Genomic DNA, 16,670 nt, shown 5'->3' with positions numbered 1-16,670 from the left:
TGTCATCGTGCTTCGCACTTTATTAACAGGAACCAAAGGATAAATGCTGATGGTATATGTTTGCATGTATATAATATATCCCAGCACATAAACACTCGCATACACATATATCTCCCCCAAAGCTGCATAAATCTGATGAGCGCAGCCTCTAGTCATTACCAGGATAATTTACTTCTATTTCAAACTTCAACCAACTCAGAATGATGCTGAGCGTATGTTCATCCTAGTACTGATATATCCCTATTTATCATGGGTCAGAAATGACCTCTCTGCAAGGCTTTGGCATTGCTGAAGTAATCCAGGTGCTCTTGCTGCCTTTTTGCATGGAAAAGAAAATGCATGTTATAGACAATCCCTGCCATTGCAGATCATGGAGCCTCATCCCAAACCCCATGAAAATGAACTACGTCTCTTCTACTCATTTCAGTGAGAAAGTCCCCAAAACATCACTAAACGGCTGCTTTACGGTGAATGACGTCGATGGAAAAGACGCAATCTGATTTACTTTATAAAACCTCCAGATCCTCACTAATGTGCGACACACACTCTAAGTGGAAATCCGCACAAAGGAGGATTCTTCGTTACCTCAAGAAGGCTAAATTAACAAGTCCCTGATGGCGAAGGACAGACATTGTGTTTGAAGGCCACATTACTTTTGTTTTCAGAAGCAAAAAAGAGATGTGGATCCTTTGAAATGAAAGAATGTTCTGAAGGGTTGTGCTGATCAAGGACAGCTTTCACTTTGCATTAGGGATATTTTATTGTCCCTTATTAGTGTTTATGAGTGTCAGGAAATGTCCTTGGCAAAGACCAAGCAGACTGAAGCACTTTGTGTTCATCTGGGTCTGTCTCGCACAGTGTTCTGCAACCGGCCATTCACCCAATCACAAACCTGATGCACGATGCCATTAAATCAGATCACCAGCATTTAATGCATAACGCCTGCGACACGCTGGAGGACAAGAAAAAACGAATACTCAGATTTTCTTTTTAAAAGGTCCTAAAACTATGTTTATTTTTGCATTTATCACCTTATTTTACAAGAGGGTTATGGGAGAATTTTCACTTCAAGGCTTCTCTGTTAGAATTTAAATCCCAAATGGAGAACGTTCCCTGGCAATTGCTTAGAGCTGGCATAACCCCCGAAGCTTTGACCAGCAAACCAGAGCATCAAACTTTAGGCAAGATTATAACAAAGAGGGTTTTTAGGTAATAAGGATGAACCAGGATCAGATCACAGAGGTAGAGACATGGGTTGTGTTTCCGTTCTCTGGATGAGGCACCAAAAAGACACCGGCCACAAGTCACTACCTGGAAGATGAAATAAAAGGAAACTGGGAAATAAAGATATATTTCCTTAATAAGAAAACAGCTTTACAAATCCAGCCACTTCCTTCACTTTTCCAAGATGTTCAAAGAGAATTAGCATGAGAAATGTGAACCCCTTCTGGAAGATGTTCCCTCTGGCTCTGAGTTCTTCCACAACGTGATCCTTGTAACACCTGGTAATATCGCTGGAGACGTTTCCCCTACTATTTGGGTCAGAGCACACAAACCTGTCTCAACATCATGAAGTCTTATGTTCTCTTCAGACAGAGATACGATATCTTCTGACATGTTGCACGGTTTAAAGTTTTATTTGAGCAACAGGGGAAAACTGTGGTTTTCTTACTATCTACCAAAAAACAAACAAGTATTTCTCGTGGGGTTCAAAGTTCACTTCCTGTGATTTCTTTTTTCGTGGTGAAAATAACAGACCTCATCATAAAAATGTAATTAAGTTGGATCAAAAGGCTTCCTAAAACATTTCTCTACCTGACATGGCCACCAGCAGCTGTTTCAGGAATGAGAAAAAGAAACTCTATATAGAGTGATCCATTCTTAAATATATTTGCCTCACTTTCAAGTGAAATTATTTTCCTTTTGTTGAAAACTTGCCCTGATTAAGCCTTTATTAGAAAGGGTTGAGCCACTCAAGAGCAGGTCTTAATCATAGAATCATTTTGGTTGGAAAAGACCCTCAAGATCATTGCGTCCAACCGTTAACCCACCCCTGGCACTGCCCCATGTCCTGAGAACCTCATGTCTGTCTGTCCAGCCCTCCAGGGCTGGTGACTCCAGCACTGCCCTGGGCAGCCTGTTCCAATGCCCCACAGCCCTTTGGGGAAGAAATTGTTCCCACATCCAACCTCAACCTCCCCTGGGCAACTTGAGGCCGTTTCCTCTTGTCCCATCACTTGCTGCTTGGGAGAAGAGCCCAAGATCCTGTTGTCTGAGGAGCTTTTCAACAGCACGAGCTACAGATATCGGTATCGTGTGATGGTGCTGAACCAGCCTCAAGAAAAGGCTGAGAAATCCTGGGCAAACTGGCCAGTCTTGATGTAACCTTATTTTTTAAATAACCTTTGGAAGCAGTGGGAGTTGTGGGAATGCATCGGGTCCATCTGAATCTCCAGAGGACACAATAACTCCAAATACAATTATAATATGGCTCTATAGAATTACTGGAACATGCTGCTGCTTAGTAAGTGCAGAGCAGAAGGTGAACAAGCTTGGATCTGTCTGCCAACTCCAAAATGTCTGTAATTAGATCTTATCGGTTACTTAACATCCTACTCCTGCCTATATTTTGTTTACATCGAGAAACCAATTATCCCATTGCTAGCCGGTATATGTCACGCAAATACAACACAATTTAGTCCCGTATCTTAAAAGTGTTATAATTACAAATCTGAACTATTGCCAGATTATACTAGAGGTAAATAAGTGCCTTTCTATAAACACACCATATGTACAGTGCTTCCTCTTAGAGAAATACAGTACCATCTAAAGCACAGCGCATATATAGGTGCTCTGGGATAAACTGGAGTCTTGATTTAGCAGCAGTTGATAAGAAAAATATGCATTTAAAATTCAGAAACGCTGACCAGAAATATTTCTAAGCATAATACAGCAGTGCATTTAAATGTGTTTAATATACGCAAAGAACTACAATGCTACCGATGGAAATATTAATTTGGTGGAAGTCGCATATGCTCTGCAGCTTTGAAGCTTTTCTTTTTGTTTTTATGCCTCTGTCCAAAAGTTGATTTTAGATCCTAAATCTCTTCTTTTCAAAACATTATCAGCCCCTTAGTCTGAAAAAAAACTAACTTTTGGTTAGGTTTTTGGCCAAAATCAGGCAAAATACTTTCAACGGAAAATATCTACGGCCATAAAAACAACAAGAAAACTTTTTGGACAGCCCTTTACTGAATGACTTCAACTTGACTATGCAAAAGATGAACATGTAACATAGATTTTCACCTGTTTCAGTTGCTGAACGTGGGAATATACTCCCTGTGCTCTTTGAGCTTCAATATCAGCTGGAAACCGGATTAAGAGATCTCTGGCTTGTTGGCAGTAAAACATTTCCATTAAAGAGTCACCCTCACCCTTGAGATCTACTTTTTCCATCATTGTAGAAACAAGGACACATCTTTTTATTCTAATGAACAATAGGTGTATCTCAAAAGGCGTATCTGCAGCTGAACGACGCTAAACAGACAACCAGAGAATCTCAAGTCTTTTGAAAACTGTCAGATTCTGTTCGAAATGGGATAGCGATGGGAACAATGACCCGTGTTCATTCACCCTGTACCTTGACCAAAACAAGAAGTCGCATCATATAGTAAATAACACAGCATTAGTCAGAGCATCTCCAAGGAGGGTTTTTTGCAGAAGATGTAATGCAATCTAACTGCATTTTGCAAGCGGGTAAGAAGGATGAGTGTTTACAACCCACCATTACCTTTTATACTGTTATTTTTAGTGGTGAACCGAAAACCATCCGAGCAGTAAGAAAATTCACTGCAAGTAAGCTGTATCTACAAAATCATGTTTATTTACCATCTTTTAGCTTTCGTGGATATTTTTAAGGGATTAATTCTTAGTAACTACCGCTCTTCGAGACTTGTCGCTGTGCAATCCCAGTTCAAGGATTAACGGATGGTTCTGGAGATGAGGTTTGAGAAGCCCTTTCTTGCTAAGATGGAATCAGAGGTTTGACTTACACAGATTACTGGCTGGGTTTCTTCTCCCTCGCTTACAGAGTATACATGGATAGGACGAGGAGAATAATTACTAACAGATAACTAATGTCTTCTTTGAGTGCTTCCCATTTCACCTTGGAGGTAGCCAAAGTGAAGCGCAGCTCTGTTTTTCTATGCCACACACCAGCATGGGATGCCGACACCAACAAATGCCAACAATTATCATCAGAGTCATGTTTGTATACTCTTCTATTTCAGGTCTAATAGTAAACCTAAGAACGTGTAGGTTTTTCATTTATTCACAGCACAGATGGCAGCAGCAGGAGTTTTCACCACCTATCCCAACATTTGCAATCACAGGCTTGTGGAAAATCCAGGGCAATTTAAAAATGATCAGAGTTACCAGGCTTGATAGGAATATAACAGAGCTCCTCGGGAATGATACAAAATAGGCTGGTTAATAGGATTTTGCGCTCTTCCAATGAAAACCTGCAGGTAGGATATTACTTTCTATGAAATCTTATAAATTACGTAGAATCAACAGTGATATACCGAATAGCAGCACTCAGGCAAACACCCACCACAACCACTGAGAAACCGACCTGACCATCACACAGGAAATAGAGGAGTTTTAAATAAATTAAACAGCGAATCTGTATCAGATTGTACCAGAAACCACCCTGTTTGCTGTAAGAAATTCAAGGAAGAATCTCTACATCCATCTTAACCTTAAAACTCTAAAGGTAATCACAGAATCACAGAATGGACTGGGTTGGAAAAGACCTCAGAGATGATCAAGTCCAACCCTTGGTCCAACTCCAGTCCATTGACTAGATCATGGCACTAAGTGCCATGTCCAATCTCAGTTGAAAAACCTCCAGGGCCGCTGAGTCCAGCACCTCCCTGGGCAGCCATTCCAATGCCTGACCACTCTCTCTGCAAAGAATTGCTTTCTAATAGCCAGCCTCAATTTCCCCTGGCAGAGTTGAAGCCCATGGCCCCTTGTCCTATTGCTGATGCCTGGGAGAAGAGCCCAATCCCCACCTGGCTAGAACTGCCCTTCAGGTAGTTCTACAGAGTGCTGAGCTCACCCCTAAGCCTCCTCTTCTCCAGACTAAACAACTGAAGGGTGACACCCACAAACCATTTTTTTTCACCCAGGGTGACTACTGAAACATCAGCTCCACAGGAAAGTTAACACTTAGTATATTCTTTTTGCAATAATCAGTGGAAAAGATAATTTCTGGAGTAATAAATTAGTGCCCATGGATAACGTAGCACTTTGCATTCCACACAGGATTGCTAGGTACTTCAGATGTGAACAAAACAGAATTGAAAACAAATGAAAATAAACAATTAATTCCGGACAGATTTGGAAACTGTTACTACAGAAGAAGTTTTAGGCGCTGCTCAGTGTTTTGAGATATATACGCTACATCTTTGCTTTTTCTAAATTAGACCAGGTCACCACCACTAAGGTCAATAATGGAAAAAACACCATATTCACATAGGCTACTTTCTGGTTAGGCACCGCACTACCTGTCCCATTCGTATCTGAAGACACAATGATACGCAGATTCTCTTGGTAGTTTTCACTCTGGTTGTTAATAAATTCCATCTAATTACTCACTGGAATGTGAAATGTATTTAGTATCTGTCTCAGAAACACTCCATACAAGTGTAAAATTCCTAATGCTTGCTCACCAAACCCCCGATATACTGGAACCCAGGTTTCAGTATAAGTTGGGGAATGACCTATTAGAGAGCAGCGTAGGGGAAAGGGACCTGGGGGTCCTGGGGACAGCAGGATGACCATGAGCCAGCACTGGGCCCTTGTGGCCAGGAAGCCAATGGTACCTGAGGTGGGTTAGAAGGGGGTGGTCAGTAGGTCAGAGAGGTTCTCCTGCCCCTCTGCTCTGCCCTGGGGAGACCACACCTGGAATCTTGTGTCCAGTTGTGGCCCCTCAGTTCCAGCAGGACAGGGAACTGCTGGAGAGAGTCCAGCGCAGCCCCCAAGATGCTGAAGGGAGTGGAGCATCTCCCGTGTGAGGAAAGGCTGAGGGAGCTGGGGCTCTGGAGCTGGACAAGAGGAGACTGAGGGGGGACTCATTAATATTTACAGATATATAAAGGGGGAGTGTCAGGAGGATGGAGCCAGGCTCTTCTCGGTGACAAGCAATGATAGATAAACATCTAACATGATACAATAAACTTTGTAATTTACATTTGTACCATCCTGTTGAAGTTAACAGAGAATTATATCCTTTTTAAAGAATCCAATCTTACGTTTCAAAACAGGGTTAGGGAATTTTTAATTCTCTGCAGGTTTTAAGAATAATTGTCATAGAAATCCACTTTTTTCTTCCCTAATAAATTCCATAGGCCTGCCCTTTAGGACTGACATCAGCATATGCTGAAATTACAGCTCTGATGATTCCCAGATTTGGGTACAGTGCATATCTTGGTAAAAAGCTGGTGATTCTGATCTATTTTAGGATGTTTGTTTCTTCCAGAAATAGTTCATTTCTCCAGAGAATTTCAGGTTTGACAAGAGGCTTTAAAGAATGACATTTTCAGAGAAAATAGCTTAGATACAATGAAATCAAGCATCTTCTCATTTACAAATGGCCACTTTTCTGGTTCTATTGGCACCTATTCACAAAGTAAAGTACGAAACAGGAGGTTTGTTTTGGGCCATGTAAATGGTAAGAACTCTGCAATACAGTAAATAAATCCTTCAACCCCATAGCCTGAGTTCCCTGCAAGGTCTGGAGAACCACAGATCATCTTCAGAGTTTTGTTTAAACTGATGAATGATTTTACAGGAATTATCATCCACTAAAAGCTACTAATTTGGAATTATTAGGCAATAAAACAGGTATAAATTTGCTGTTTGTATACCTCAGAAAAATACTTTTAGTGTACTTCTTTTGGGGCATGGATGTCTCCCAAAATGATCAGTGATTTTAGCTAATTGTAGTGATTAGAAAATGGCAATAGCAGCCCAGCTCCTAAAACTCCAAGGACTCAGGCTGAAATTCAGCATTTTGGCATGCAGGAACAATATAGAGCTTAGAGCTTTTATTTTAAAACTGATGTCTTACCAAATACAGCCATCTGTGTTCCCTCTGGGAAAGGTTCTACCATTCTGTTTCCATTGACATGATGTTTATCTAGAAGGAAAAAGAAGTGAAAATGTAATACAAGATACACTTTGCATAAAACCAACTGTTTTTTTTTTTCTTACAGTTCTATGAAAAACTGAAGTCTGATTTAAGAAAACTGACTTGTATAGTTCATTAATAACTGGAACTTCAAACTCTCTGAGACTATTTTTACAAAATACTGCCCACAAGTCACAGAACTGCAGATTCACGGACTGGTTGGGGCTGAAGGGACCTCTGGAGATCCCCCAGTCCAACCCAGCTGCTCACGCAGGGTCACAGAGCAGATCACACAGGTGGGTCCAGGCGGGTTTGAATGTCTCAGAGCAGGAGACTCCACACCCGCTCTGGGCAGCCTGGGCCAGGCTCTGGCACCTCCCAGCAAACAAGTTTCTGCTCATGTTCACATGGACCCTCCTGTGTTTCAGTCTGTGCCTGTTGCCCCTCACCCTGGCATTGGGCACCACTGAAAAGAGTCTGGTCCATCCTCTGACACCCACCCTGACATATTGATCCCATTGATCACATCCCTCTCGGCTTCTCTTCTCCAGCTCAACAGCCCCAGCTCTCTCAGTCTCCTCATCACAAAGATGCTCCAGACCCCTCAGCATCTTTGTGTCCCTCCGCTGGACTCTCTCCAGTAATTCCTTGTCCTTCTTCAACTGGGGAGCCCAGCACTGGACCCACAACTGCAGATGGGGCCTCCCCAGGGCAGAGCAGAGGGGGAGGAACAACCTCCCTCCACCTGCTGCTCACACTCTTCCTCATGCACCCCAGGTCCCATTGGCCTCTTGGCCACAGGGCACATTGGTGACTCACGGTCACCCTGTTGTCCCCAGAACTCCCAGGTCCTTCTCTGCAGAGCTGCTTTCCAGCAGCTCAACCCCAACCTGTGCTGGTGCCGGGGGTTGTTCCTCCCCAGGGGCAGGACCCTGCACTTGCCCTTGGTGAATTCATCAGGATATAACCTGGAGATGCATTTCAGTTTAGTGGTTAAGACAAGTCAGACAATACTAATGTGACACACACAGTACAGAGCAATATTCGGTAGCAATCACTGCCAAGAAATCATAATTCTCTGTTGCTAGGAGGTGTTGATGCTCAACAACAAGCTTTTTTATATGATCAAGCAAGAACTATGTGCAATTTCTGCAGAAGTGTGGTGATTTGACCTTGGTTTGCTGCCTGATGCCCACCCAGCCACGGTCTGATTCCCCCCATCAACAGGACAGAGGGAGAAAATAAGAGGGGAAAGCTCATAACTTGAGGTAAAATTTAGGGAGATCCCTTACCAATTACCATCACAGGCACACCAGGCTCAACTTGGGGAAAATTATTTTAATTTATTGCCAATTATAATGTGTTTGGAAAGTGAGAAACAAAGACAAATTAAAATAATGCTTTCCACCCCACTTCCCTTTTTCCTTGGGAAGAAACTTCACTCTCTCCCTGATTCCTACCTTTGGGCTCACAGGGCCCTTTCTCACACTTTTTTCCTCACACCTCACTGCTGCACCATGTTTTGCCCTTTCTTATAATATATATATATTTTGCCAATAGGAACAGCAGCATTGCTGACAGGTTCGGCCAACGCTGAGCTGGCTGGAAATGGCGGGAACCAGCCTCTCCTCACAGAGACCCGCCCTGCAACTCTCCCGCTACCAAAACCCGGACATTTACACCCAATACAACCAGCAATGTCCACTAAAATGAATATTTATCCAATGTATTCCAATGCCACGTACATTCATGACAGACCGGACAGAGTTTGTCACACCTTGGACAGTTTTAATGCTGTGAAATTAGTGCCACCATTAGAAACCACTGTAACAGGTCAAACTTAATTGCTAAACTGAGGGAGTGCAGTCTGGACGATCAGGTAGTGAGGTGGACTGTGAACTGGCTGAAGGGAAGAAGCCAGAGAGTCGTGGTCAATGGGGCAGAGTCCAGATGAGGCCTGGATCTAGCGGAGTGTTCAAGGGTTGGTGCTGCGGCCGGTATTATACAATATATTAATCAATGATTTCGATGAGGGAATAGAGTGACTATCAGCAAGTTTGCTGGTGACACCAAGCTGGGAGGAGTGGTGACACTGGAAGCTGTGCTGCCATCAGAGACCTGGACAGGCTGGAGAGTTGGGCGGGAAAAATGTAATGAAATAGAACAAGGGCAAGTGTAGAGTCTTGAATCTGGGCAGGAACAACCCCAGGTTCCAGTGTAAGTTGGGGAATGACCTGTTGGAGAGCAGCACAGAGGAAAGGGACAGCAAGGTGACCATGAGCCAGCACTGGGCCCTTGTGGCCAGGAAGCCAATGGTACCTGGGGTGGATTGAAAGGGGGTGGTCAGTAGGTCAGAGAGGTTCTCCTGCCCCTCTGCTCTGCCCTGGGGAGACCACACCTGGAATCTTGTGTCCAGTTGTGGCCCCTCAGTTCCAGCAGGACAGGGAACTGCTGGAGAGAGTCCAGCGCAGCCACCAAGGTGCTGAAGGGAGTGGAGCATCTCCCGTGGGAGGAAAGGCTGAGGGAGCTGGGGCTCTGGAGCTGGACAAGAGGAGACTGAGGGGGGACTCATTCATGGGGATCAATATGGAAAGGGGGAGTGTCAGGAGGATGGAGCCAGGCTCTTCTCGGTGACAACCAGTGACAGGACAAGGGGTAATGGATACTAACTGGAACGCAGGAGGTTCCACTTAAATTTGAGAAGAAACTTCTTCCCGGTGAGGGTGGCAGAGCCTGGCCCAGGCTGCCCAGGGGGTTGTGGAGTCTCCTTCTGTGCAGACATTCCAACCCGCCTGGACACCTTCCTGTGTAACCTCATCTGGGTGTTCCTGCTCCATGGGGGGATTGCACTGGATGAGCTTTCCAGGTCCCTTCCAACCCCTGACATTCTGCGATTCTGTGATTCTGTGAGAGATGAGCTACAGCTATCACGAGCTGCAGTTTAAAACTAACTTATATATCCTTGTACAAGTATACAGGAGGACATAAGACACAAAGCATTTGCATAAAAGCCAAATCAAGACTCAGACTTTCAGTCTTAAGGAATACAAAGCATACAGGAAAGCGCAATATTCTGGCATTTCCAGTGCTCACAGGGATTATTTCTATGTAATAAAATAGTAGAAGCCAGACTTAACTCCCTCCCCAACAAGATGGCTCCCATGGGCTAAAACCAGCTCGATTTCCAAACTAAATAATACAACCCAATGTACTTCTCTTTCATTCCAATGTACTTTCCTGAGCATAAAGCGAAGCGAAGCGAAGCGGAGTGGAGCGGAGCGGAGCGAAGAGGAGCGAAGAGAAGAGAAGAGAAGAGAAGAGAAGAGAAGAGAAGAGAAGAGAAGAGAAGAGAAGAGAAGAGAAGAGAAGAGAAGAGAAGAGAAGAGAAGAGAAGAGAAGAGAAGAGAAGAGAAGAGAAGAGAAGAGAAGAGAAGAGAAGAGAAGAGAAGAGAAGAGAAGAGAAGAGAAGAGAAGAGAAGAGATAAGGAGAGAGAGATAGAGAAAGAGACAGAGAGAAAGAAAGAGAGAAAGAGAGAAAGAGAGAAAAAGAAAGGAAGGAAGGAAGGAAGGAAGGAAGGAAGGAAGGAAGGAAGGAAAGAAGGAAGGAAGGAAGGAAGGAAATTGCCTGTACTCAATATACAGGTTTCTGTTCACAAAATACTTTTGAGGGAGAAAACCAAGAGATTTGCTCAGTACATGCGCGACTTCAATTCCTGTAGTACAGAAACTGGTGAGGAATAGACCAGGCCAAATGAAGAACATGGGATTGCCTTGCGAATCCTCTGAAATGAATATTTTTCATTAAGAGGGAGGCAAAGCACAGTGCCAACCTCAGGCATCACACATTTCTCAAAAGTCAATGAGGGGGTAAAATCAGGCTTATGTGCAGTCGGGGCAAGAGGTGCCATGAAGTTAGTTGTTTGCATTTAGGAAGATTAAATGCTCGGTGCCACCCAAGCCAAGAAAGGGTTTTCAGGAAGGAAATTGTTGGGATTACTTCCAGAGTGGGAGTAATAAGACCAGCGTCGTCCAAGGTTTTGACCTCGTTAGCTATAGCTGGTGTTACTCAAATGATCTACGGCCATCCGAGATGAGCAAACAGTCAGAAAAATTATGAAACATCACGCAAGATCAAATAAACTAACCCTGATCTGGGCCTGAGAGCTGTCTTCGTTTAAAGAGTCAATGACATACATGATGGATGAAGTAGTTATCATTTCCAACGATGAGGCTTCCAATACATTAAAATGAAAATTAAACTTTAGAGGTGAGATAGGCTTGAATGAAAGTAATATTTTCAGGGGTCTCAAATTGTCTTCCAGTGCCTTCAGACTTTTGTTTAAAAGATCTCAGCCAGATAAAATAATTCATTTGCTTGTCGTCCAGACTTTGCTTCACAATTTTTCCAGTATTCCTTTCCACTTGCCTTGATGCACTAAATGACACCAAGTTGGGAGGGAGTGTCTACCTGCTGGAAGGCAGGAGGGCTCTGCAGAGGGATCTGGATAGAATGGAAAAAATGGGCCGATTCCAATGGGATGAAGTTCAACAAGGCCAAGTGCCGGGTGCTGCCCTTGGGCCACAACAACCCCCTGCAGCGCTCCAGGCTGGGCACAGAGTGGCTGGAGAGCAGCCAGGCAGAAAGGGACCTGGGGGGACTAATGGACAGGAAGCTCAACAGGAGCCAACAGTGTGCCCAGGTGGCCAAGAAGGCCAATGGTGTCCTGTCCTGTATCCAAACTAGCATGGTCAGCAGGACAAGGGCAGTGATCCTTCCCCTGTGCTCTGCATTGGGGAGGCCACACCTGGAGTATTGTGTTCAGTTCTGGGCCCCTCAGCTCAGGGAAGAGACTGAAGTGCTGGAGCGGGTCCAGAGAAGAGCAACAAGACTGGGGAAGGGACTTGAACACAAGCCCTATGGGGAGAGGCTGAGGGAGCTGGGCTTGTTTAGTCTGGAGAAGAGGAGGCTTAGAGCTGAGCTCAGCACTCTCTAGGACTACCTGAAGGGCAGTTCTAGCCAGGTGGGGATTGGTCTCTTCTCCCAGGCAGTCAGCAATAGGACAAGGGGCCATGGGCTTCAACTCTGCCAGGGGAAATTGAGGCTGGCTATTAGAAAGCAATTCTTTGCAGAGAGAGTGGTCAGGCATTGGAATGGCTGCCCAGGGAGGTGCTGGACTCAGCGGCCCTGGAGGTTTTTCAACTGAGATTGGACATGGCACTTAGTGCCATGATCTAGTCAATGGACTGGAGTTGGACCAAGGGCTGGACTTGATCATCTCTGAGGTCTTTTCCAACCCCGTCGATTCTGTGATTCTGTGAAATAGTTAAAAAAAAAATAAATAAAAGTGCTTTCAGAAAACATACATTCAACCTTAGAAAGAAAGTAACAACACATAAGCATAAAAAGCCTCTCAACAAGCAGACTGGTCAATGACAATTGCAATTTGCCACTTCTTACTGAACAGTTTTTCTTGTGAAAATTAAAGCTTTCATTCTCACCCACAAACTGGATTGAGTAGCTCCAGAAAATCAGAAATACTTTGGCCCTGTGGAATTAGGAAAAAACTAGAAGGACTTTAACTTGCCAGCAGAAAGAAGAAATGACTTTTCCAAGCTTGTCGTCATCAAGGCCTTCGGATAAGGGAGATCAAACTCATTGTTACAGAGACAGGTGAAGATCCTCAGTGAACACTGAACTGGCTCTGAGAAGTTAAGTGTCACCCTAATACCATCAATATTTACAGGGTTAATCCTTCAGTGGACAATAACAGCATTCAGGCACTTGGAAACACAGAATGGGGAGGGCATGGATGTCTTCGTGTCACCTTCTCGATCTTCAGGGTTTCGACACAAAGCCAATCGTGAAGGAATACTATTGTACTTGTTTTATTGATATTCAAGCTGTCAGCATCTTCATGAACGTAAAATCACAATCGAACAACAGGGGACTGCGTCTCAAAACTGCCAAATGCTGCTACAGCCTTAACTGCAAGAACTTTTACTCACTTCTCTATCTGCGAAACAGCATAATATGTATAAAAAGATAATCAAAGTTGCTAAAGAGGTCCCTGATATTCCTTTGGCATTATTCAATCCTTGCAGCCTGTGGCTCGATAGTTTCTGACACAGTCCTACAATTGCCCTTTGCTAAAGATTCACTAAATACAAGTGAAGTTCTGTCCACACACGGATTACGTTATATCTTGTCTAATAAACTATTAAAATAAACCATTCATAGCTTTAAACTCTTTGAGAGACTGTTAATGAGCCTCACTGAAATCATGTTGGATCCTATCATGACAAATGTTGGATCCTATCCTATCCTACCAGAGTGAATAATCAACCTGTTCTCTGGCACATTGAAATTTATTAGTATACCCTTCATTTCCCTTCACAGTTCCATGTGCATCAATAGGATTGCAGCAGTTACAGACAAATTTCACAACAAAAGACATTCCAATGAGAAAGTTTTATAAAAAATATCTCCTTTCGAACACAAATTCTCTATTTGTGGACCCAAATGAAGCTGCTTAAAAATACTTGGCTTTCAGGAAATGCTTATTCAGCACAGAGCAAAAATCAGAAATGTTCTGCTCTCAAAATATTCAGTCTCGAGCAATCACAGCAAAGGTTTATTTTTTATATTAGAAAGAGGTTCGTATGTTCTTCATGTTTATCTTCTGATTTTTAAACCATCAGGGAATATTTAGACCACATATTCAAACTTGTTCTACCAGAGCGGCCAGAAAGTTATTATTTTTCAGTGCAAACTGAGATTCTCACATAATCAAATTAATCCAGGAGCAGGGGTCATATTTATACACAAGGACTGTTCATTTTCCATGGTGAGCACAGCCAGGAGTCGAATTGAAAAGAGCTGATTAACCAATTACCACAAGCCTCCTCCATCTCCCACCAGCACAAACACGACGGGTACGGGGGGCAAGGGAGGAACCTCCTAAAGCAAATCAACCGCTGTTTGAACAACTCCATTCCCCTTTTTATTTTGATTGCCTTAAACATCTTTTCCTACACTGTCCATCACGCCACCAGATTTTTCTCTCCATTGGCTACACCAAAGCGGTGGAAATTTCAGACAAATAACAGTCATAACATCCATCACAAGAGTTGCACTGAAGGAAGATAAAAGCGCTGTTGTGGGACTCTGGTGGGTCCATGGATTCCCCGACTGAGGGCATGGGAACAGAAATTAGCCTTGGAGACATCAAGGCCGACCCATGAGAAAGATGGGAGTAAAGGAGTATCTGGAGATGTTAAGGATGTTCCCGTGAGAAAGAACGGAGTAAAAGAGTAAAATTGATGATAGCAAAAATAGCCAACCAGATGTTACTGCTGTAACTTGTAACCAATAGTGAAGAGACTTGTAACCAATAGTGAAGAGAATTGGTAAAACCGTATAAAAATGCACTTGTGGCAATAAATGGCATCTACTACTTTCATCCTGGAAGAACTTGGTCCGTGTCATTTGTCCGTCTCAACCACGACACCCTGTTGACTTTCCAGGGTATATGGTATGTACGTATAGTATTTAGTGTAGTTGACATATTCATTTTAAACAATATTTTGGAGGCAATAAAAGGCCATAAAACCGAGTGTGGAAAAGCCTGATTTCATCTGAATAAAGAAGGGTGAAGAAAAACGTTCAGCAATGAGCAAGCAAGTTATTTAAAGGCCTCCTAAATTTTGGATGTGAGAGGAACATGTCACCCACAGTCACAACTCCACCACTCTAAAGCGAAGCAATGGAAAGTAGGATGACTGACGCCATTGGAGAACTCATGACATGGACACAGACTGATGGCTTTTCACTGCCACCTACGCCGCTACGTTCTTCTATTTAAAAATTCATTGAATTTTTAAATTCATTGAATCTTTGAAGTTGCACTTCGTTGTTGGAGTTTGTCCGCTCCAAAAAGACCATGAGATGACTCTTTAACCATCAAGCCATTTAATTTAGCTGGTACATGTCAACTAGATACCCGTTCATATCCTTTAATGTAACTATATTTAAGTCCACAGGCAGCACTTAATTAACAATAAACATTTCCATGGGGCTGTGGAATTAAAAGACAGTTTCAAATGTGTTATTCACATGTTCAAGCTTAAACTCACTCAATATCTTTAAAACAGAACTCCATTTTGGGATATTTACATGTTTTCTGATAGAAGCTTTGTTGCACTTAATTCACCCAGCTTAGAAAACAGGGATGTGAACTTGATTGTATTTGTGCCTAAAATGAGTAAATGACCTGATCCTAAAAAATTCTGGGCTTCCAGAACTTCCATTAACTTGGATTAAGGTCACAACTGCACTAGTACTTTTGAAAAGACAAGTCGTTCATTTATATACCTCAATATGAACCTTGAAGCCTGACTTTTTAAACCTAAGAAATATGGCTTTTCACAGAATCCGAGAATGTGAGGGGTTGGAAGGGACCTGGAAAGCTCATCCAGTGCAATCCCCCCATGGAGCAGGAACACCCAGATGAGGTTACACAGGAAGGTGTCCAGGCGGGTTGGAATGTCTGCACAGAAGGAGACTCCACAACCTCCCTGGGCAGCCTGGGCCAGGCTCTGCCACCCTCACCCCCAACAAGTTGCTTCTCATATTCAAGTGGAACCTCCTGTGTTCCAGTTTGCACCCATTGCCCCTTGTCCTGTCACTGGTTGTCACCAGAAGAGCCTGGCTCCATCCTCCTGACACTCCCCCTTTCCATATTGATCCCCAGGAATGAGTCCCCCCTCAGTCTCCTCTTGTCCAGCTCCAGAGCCCCAGCTCCCTCAGCCTTTCCTCACACGGGAGATGCTCCACTCCCTTCAGCATCTTGGGGGCTGCGCTGGACTCTCTCCAGCAGTTCCCTGTCCTGCTGGAACTGAGGGGCCACAACTGGACACAATATTCCAGGTGTGGTCTCCCCAGGGCAGAGCAGAGGGGCAGGAGAACCTCTCTGACCTACTGACCACCCCCTTCTAACCCACTCCAGGTACCATTGGCCTTCCTGGCCACAAGGGCCCAGTGCTGGCTCATGGTCACCCTGTTGTCCCCAGGACCCCCAGGTCCCTTTCCCCTGCGCTGCTCTCTAATAGGTCTTCCACTGTATGTTACGCCTGCTAAATCTTTTATCGGTAATTTTAAAATATATTTTTTTAATTACTAAATCTCTGATAAATCTTTTAACAGCTGAAGTCAAGCTGACTAAATTCTGGTTTGAAAGCCTCGTTGTCACGGAGCCAGAATTTTCTGGCCCATCGTTCTCCGTAGGCATGGCTGATAGTTTAATTAAAATAGTTATTCCAGGAGTAATCTTTATAGTTCTTTCAGACAAAAGCACCAATGCAAAACTTTTCACCATCCACCTATTGCGTAACCCATATTTCCTTTAAAAAATGGTTCCGTTCTCTAACGTGGTATTTGATGTTTACACCAAGAGGAGTTATGCATGTATTATATACC

General features: G+C 43.6%; 1 protein-coding gene across 5 annotated transcripts in view; it reads right to left on the bottom strand.

Moving 5' to 3' along the window:
- The window catches only part of MSRA (methionine sulfoxide reductase A), a 303,524-nt gene that overhangs the window by 192,989 nt on the left and 93,865 nt on the right, over window positions 1–16,670 (bottom strand). For all 5 annotated transcript variants that reach the window (XM_065055610.1, XM_065055612.1, XM_065055611.1 and 2 more), the window contains one exon: window positions 7,136–7,204. In XM_065055610.1, the coding sequence (XP_064911682.1) occupies window positions 7,136–7,204 (69 nt within the window). The remainder of the gene's footprint in view (window positions 1–7,135; window positions 7,205–16,670) is intronic.

The sequence above is a fragment of the Columba livia genome, chromosome 3, assembly GCF_036013475.1.
Source record: "Columba livia isolate bColLiv1 breed racing homer chromosome 3, bColLiv1.pat.W.v2, whole genome shotgun sequence".
Taxonomy (NCBI): Eukaryota; Metazoa; Chordata; class Aves; order Columbiformes; family Columbidae; genus Columba; species Columba livia.
Note: the sequence above shows the minus strand (reverse complement) of the source record. Positions and strands in the feature narration are given on the sequence as shown.